The following is a 6,350-nucleotide window of genomic DNA, read 5'->3' as shown; positions in this document are numbered from 1 at the left end:
CTCAGAAACATTTTTTGGAGCCCTGGAACATGATTTTATTTTAATCATCCCCAATCTACTTCAGTACTGTCACTTTCAATCGCCTACATTTAACACATTATTCGACTACAAAGTCAAACTTTGGACAAGTATCAAACAAGTATCTGTCAGATTAGGAATGATAACTTGTAGAAAGCCTCTGGTTGCATGGCAACTAGTGGGAATTATGAAAGCTATAGATAGGGATGTTGATGGACATCTCAGCAGTTTAATGTGGAAGTGAGATGTGCACATTTTTCCTGAGTGGCCCTCAATCATATGCTGGCTCCCTAAATTGTAACTCAGTCACCAAAACTTTAATAAACCTTTTGTCTAGAGTGATGCTTTAGTAAGCCTTATGTTCACAATGTTCCAGGTTTGCTCCAGACTACGTTAGTAGCAATTTACATGTGGCTTTCCAGTTGTGCAGGTGGAAGACGCATACCTGGGTTTTTTATGGCCAAGAACAAAAGTTCTATCAGAAAGTTTAATATGCATAGTAGGAAACTTTCCAAATTCTCCAGAGGTGAAATAATGTGGTGACATCTACCAGACTAGACAAGATAAAAGATGTTGAACACCTTCGAGAACACACAGTAGTGGTTTATCTGTGCACAGATCTCACTATATGCCATATATCGCCAAATGGGTTTATGGGTATATCTTTTTTCAAAACGCTCAATGGAGCTGATGGTACAGTTTAGTAAGACTGTTGATTTTTCAAAAACAGGTTGCACTTGAGCAGACATTAATACTTACTTTTTTCTTGAAAATGAGATACCCTCTAATTTAAAGAATGGAAAACAGCACTGTCTCTTTTTACTTTAACCTAACCATGTTCATGAACATTGGACATCACCGTTATCCAGCCTTTGTCTTTTGCCTCCTGCTCTACAGCTTTATTGTGTCTGCTAATCTTGCCATGATAATTATAATATTACGGGAGAAAACACTACATGAGCCCTTGTACATTTTCATTGCATTTTTATCTGTCAATGCTCTGTATGGTTCCACTGGTTTCTTCCCCAGATTCCTCATGGACCTTCTGTCTGATACTCATTTCATCTCTCGTCCTGCTTGTTTTACTCAGATCTTTATTATTTACACATATGCTTTGTATGAACTGACCATTCTGAGCATTATGGCATATGATAGATATGTTGCTGTTTGTCATCCTTTACATTATCACAGAAAGATGAACTCTAAAACTGTCTACACTTTGACATTTTTTGCTTGGGTCTGTCCAACCTGTTACCTTACAGTGTGCATTATTATGGTTGTCAGGCTTCCTCTATGTGGTAACAATATACAGAGGGTATACTGTGCCAGCTGGAATATTGTAAAATTATCATGTGTTACCAATGCTGTTCTCAATATTGTTGCTTTGTTGGGGGCCATAATTATAGCATGTCTTCCCTTTGGTTTTATCTTGTATACTTATCTGAGAATTGTGATTGCTTGTTGGAAGTCATCAGAGGTCAGAGGAAAAGTATTACAGAGCTGTCTTCCACATGTTATTTCATTTCTGATCTATCTCTTCACATCATTCAGTGATGCTGCCCTGAGTCGACAAAATCTTAAAAAGATTAATCCATTTGTGGCTATAATTTTGTCACTAGAATTTGTTATTATTCCTCCAGTTGTAAATCCTCTTGTTTATGGCCTTAAATTACCAGAAATAAGAAAACACATCTTCAAGATATTATGCTTAAAACCTCAAACAAAAAAGATTTCCTGCACATTACCAGAGTCTACTCTGATCATGTGAATGCTGTGTGTAGTTGGAAATAAATCATACACAAAATATATGAATCATGTCAAAGCAAAATGATAAAAGCATCTGCTGTCCTTATCAACTATCTTGCACAACAACCAGGACTAGACAAATTGAGATTGTCTGTAGTTTAACTACAGTATTGTGATAATAGACTAATGGCTCAAAGTGAAATGTGTGCTGAAAATGCAACCATTGCTTATGACCTGAATTGTTAAATGTGCATCCTTTAGTTCTATTTAAGGTTGCACCAAAGAAGTAAAAGAACATCATCCGCAGCAAATTGCAATTTAAGATTTGTATATGTATATGAAATATAAAATATACATAAACTTATACACATATGTCCATACAAACACACATACTCTTTCATACATACATCCATACATACACGTCTATGTGCATACATACACATAAAGGCTTCACATATGCACAGCATGCACACATACTGATAAACACACATACCAGTATACACACATATGTATATATGTATACATAAGCACAAATACACACCTTCAAAGTCATATAATGTTAAATAAATGCTAGTCCGTACAGGTGGGTCTTTAACAACTTTTTAAACTGAGGAACTGAGTCAGCTGATCTGATGTTAAGGGGTGAGTTTATTCCATATCCTTGGTGCTAAAACAGTAAAAGCACGATCGCGCTTTGTTTTAAGTCTGGATCGCGGGACTTTTGGTTTTCTGATCTGAGAAAGTTGTTAGTGGGTTCACAGTGAATTTCATTGCGGATTTATCGCATCACGTGAGCTAGATAGCTAGCGGAGAATGAGTTAGCTTTCTAGCGTTCGTTTCTAACAGAGGGGGGTCATCAACACGACGTGAATAAAGTGTCGTGGTTGCGCACACAAAAACATTCACAAAACAGTCCAGAACATGTCCCGTTTGTACCGGAATAACCAACAACACCCCCCCCCCCCCATCCCAAAACACGGCCAAAAGGGCTCTCAGTTACAAGTTTATAGTCTAAATAGCGTGTCCGACCTGCATGCTGGATAACATGCAAACTAGCTGGCTGGTGTCATGCCCAGAGTAAATTAAAGCAAAAAACAAAGAAATTAGGAACTGGCTCGTTCACTCTAAAGAGCCGGTTCACTCGTTCACTTCAAAGAGCCGGTTCAAAGACTCAGCTTGTTCGCGAACGTCACATCACTAGTTTATATAAGCTTAATAGTTGCACTTGAGCACACAGCCAGTGAAAAGCTGGTTGCCATAATGCATGCACCTTGTGCTCTGCATCAGATGAAAAAACTAATATGTTGTCTGTATTTAAGGTTAAAGATTGTCTGTGTGTCAAAGATCACAGTCACAGACAAGAGACACAAAGCTGCCAACCATTTTCATACCACTGTATGCTGTGAATGTAAATGTGCAGTGTAATGTTTGCTTTTTGTTGCACCCGCATTGTCACCAAATGGTAGGCCTAAATATGTGAAATAAATAAATAAATAGTATAACAAAAGAAGTGGGTGAAAATTCTGTTTTCCGAGTCTGCGCAGCTATTCAAACAGCTCTTACTAACTGCCTTCAATGCAGATCCAACATGCTAACTGACAAGAGCTGAATACAGGCAAAGTGCTGGATACTGTTATAACAGGCAGAAGGTTTACCATGTTTAACATTTTATTTTAGCATGTTAGCACACTAACATTTGTTAATTCACATGAAACACAGAGCACCGCACAGGCTGATGGAAAGGTCATTCGCTTTACAAGTATTTGGTCATAAGAGAAAAAAAATACTGGACAGATCGGAAATTAGAGAAGATTCGATTAGAAGTCAGGGCCCAGGGATCCACAAAGTTATTACAATTCATATTTTGAGACAGTGTATGACAGATACTGGTGACAGTGCTGAACACTGAAGGTGGATCTGCAAGTATGGACAATGTATTTTATCCCAAAAGGTGTCCTTTCAGTCTTTTGGATTTATAGGTAGGAAATTATCTCACAAGACACTACATTAATATTTTGAATGATTATGTTACCATCACAATTCTCCAGAGTAGGACAAAGTGAGGTCAGACATCATAAAAGACAGTGAACTCCTCCCATTACCCACACCAGTGGTGTGTCTATAGGTCTAACTGGTGAACAAAATGTAGAACACACCTGAGGAGTGTTGATTACGAGTTCAGTAAGTATGGTGAAACTAGGTATAACCAATATTATATGACATTATGTGACAGCGCCTGTGATGAAGCATTTTATCTGCTCTCACAACTGCTTAATTTTTTTTGTTTACACAGATGCTGCAAAGTGGAGAATTGAGAGTTTTCCAACAAGGACAAAAATACTCATTTATTAGTCACTGATTTATTGTAAGTGGAATGGAAAACAGTACAGTTTCCTTTTACTTTAACCTTACCATGTTTGTGAACATTGGACACTATCGTTATCCAGCCTTTGTTGTTTGCCTCCTGCTCTACAGCTTTGTTGTGTCTGCTAATCTTGTCATAATAGTGGTGATATCTCGAGAGAAAACACTACATGAGCCCATGTATGTTTTCATTGCATGTTTATCTGTCAACTCTCTGTATGGCTCCACTGGTTTCTTCCCCAGATTCCTCATGGACCTTCTGTCTGACACTCACAGGATCTCACATTTTGCTTGTTTCATTCAGATTTATGTTATTTACACATATGCTTCCTATGAACTGACCATTCTTGGAATTATGGCATATGATAGATATGTTGCTGTTTGTCATCCTTTACATTATCACAGAAAGATGACGTCTAAAACAGTTTTTAAGTTGGCAGCATTGGCTTGGATTTTTCCAGCCTTTGGTATGGCAGGATGCATTTGTCTGTCTGCCAGGCTTCCCCTATGTGGTAATGAGATACAGAAAGTGTTTTGTGCCAACTGGAATATTGTAAAATTATCATGTGTTACCACTGTTGTCAACAACGTGGTCGGTATGTTTTTGACTATAACTACAGCTTTCCTTCCCCTTTTTTATGTCCTGTACACCTATTCACGAATTGTGTTTGTTTGCTGGAAAAGCTCAGCAGAGTTCAAAGGCAAAGTATTACAGAGCTGTCTGCCACATGTTGTTTCGTTTGTGATCTATTCTATCACAGCATTTTGTGATATTACCTTGAGCCGGTATAATCTTGAAGAGATAAATCCATTTGTGGCTGTTATTCTGTCGCTGGAGTTTGTTATCATCCCTCCAGTTCTGAATCCTCTCGTGTATGGCCTTAAATTACCAGAAATTAGAAGACAGATTCAAAGGATGATGTCATGGAGTAAAATCTCTTAAAACAATCTGTTAACACAGCACATTGTATGATTAGGATTATATAAACAAAGACTTGTGGGAACACAGTAGTCTGCAGAAGCTACTAATAGTGCATTAAGGCATCTGACAATTAACTCTGACAATAAAGCTAAAAGAGAATAAAGATCAGATTACAGACATAAAAGATGTCATATAAAACAAGTATAAGAATATTATGGCCACATGTCTAATGTTCCCAGGATGCTTAATAGAATGGATTCTCATAATGCAGACAACATGAATGACTGTATGTTGCCTCACCATACACTGGTTTAAATGACAATATGATAAACTGAACATGCTATTTCATATTTTTTGTCAAATAAAAAATGTCACAAATCCTTAGCCAAAGTTAACATTTTTGGTAGGAGCCGGGCAACTGAAAAAATATGATGGAAAGATATTGGTTATGCTTAAATGTACATAAATAAATTAAGTTCGGAAATACAGAAAATAACAATACACTTAATAACTTTGAACTTTTTTGAATACAAATTACATTTTTTCTAGGGCTATGTTGTGCCGTACAAGGATTTCTAACAAAGGCCTACACTTTATCTATAAACTTTTGGGCCTACATGTAACAATCAAAGCCTGAGACCACATGTTGGCGCCCAAAAGAACAAAGGAATCAGTCAACCCCCTTTCTCTGTGTGAATCAGCTCATTCAACCCCCAACACAGCACCCCAGCTGACCAGCAGAGATCCCTTGAAATACACAGCTCCCATTGGGTGAAATCCGCCATGGCCAACCCCGCACCGATGACGTCACGCCGGGGTATATCATCACAAAGCGTGCCTGAGGGAAACGCTTCTGGCTGCGATCCTCATAGCCAATAGAAGTACCCACAACTGTTCCTAAAGCTTAGCAACTCGTCCCACACGGCGAACGCTTTAGAAAGAGTTATTACTGTGCACAGTTAGACGCGTTTTAGGCCTACGGATTTCCCTCGCTGGTCGAGCTGATCTCCTCTCCTCTCCCTCACTCTGTGCGCCGAGGAACACAGAGTAGCCCGGTACGAGACCACGGATTGACCCTCTCACCCGGATGCCCACGGATGCGAATTTTGGTAGATAACAAGGACTGCCTGCTTCAAGAAGAAGGACAAGGACCCCCTTCTTTCCCCGAGTGATTCCCCGCTACGAGCCGGAATTAACTCGCCTCGCCAGAGACTCGCCCCCTCGCCGAGGACCCGTTAGCCGCTGTGAGCCGCTAACCACCACCTCTGCCGCAACAAAGGACGCACGAGGAACGACCGAC

At 39.1% G+C, this 6,350-nt stretch overlaps 2 protein-coding genes across 2 annotated transcripts; both read left to right on the top strand.

The window, feature by feature from the left end:
- Positions 1-814: 814 nt before the first annotated feature.
- LOC144466753 (olfactory receptor 10J4-like) lies at positions 815-1,786 on the top strand. Its single transcript, XM_078174166.1, has one exon. The coding sequence runs from the start codon at positions 815-817 to the stop codon at positions 1,784-1,786; it is 972 nt and encodes a 323-aa protein (XP_078030292.1).
- A 2,352-nt stretch (positions 1,787-4,138) lies between these two features.
- LOC144466752 (olfactory receptor 4B13-like) lies at positions 4,139-5,071 on the top strand. The gene has a single exon (XM_078174165.1). It carries the CDS (start codon positions 4,139-4,141, stop codon positions 5,069-5,071), a length of 933 nt encoding a protein of 310 aa, XP_078030291.1.
- Positions 5,072-6,350: the final 1,279 nt, after the last annotated feature.

Source organism: Epinephelus lanceolatus, chromosome 14 (assembly GCF_041903045.1).
Source record: "Epinephelus lanceolatus isolate andai-2023 chromosome 14, ASM4190304v1, whole genome shotgun sequence".
NCBI lineage: Eukaryota > Metazoa > Chordata > Actinopteri > Perciformes > Serranidae > Epinephelus > Epinephelus lanceolatus.
The sequence above is the reverse complement of the archived record's forward strand: the minus strand, read 5'-3'. Positions and strand labels throughout refer to the sequence as shown.

Excerpts from the sequence above, each read along its gene's own strand:
- LOC144466753 (XM_078174166.1), top strand. The coding sequence starts at position 815 with ATGGAAAACAGCACTGTCTCTTTTTACTTTAACCTAACCATGTTCATG.
- LOC144466752 (XM_078174165.1), top strand. The coding sequence starts at position 4,139 with ATGGAAAACAGTACAGTTTCCTTTTACTTTAACCTTACCATGTTTGTG.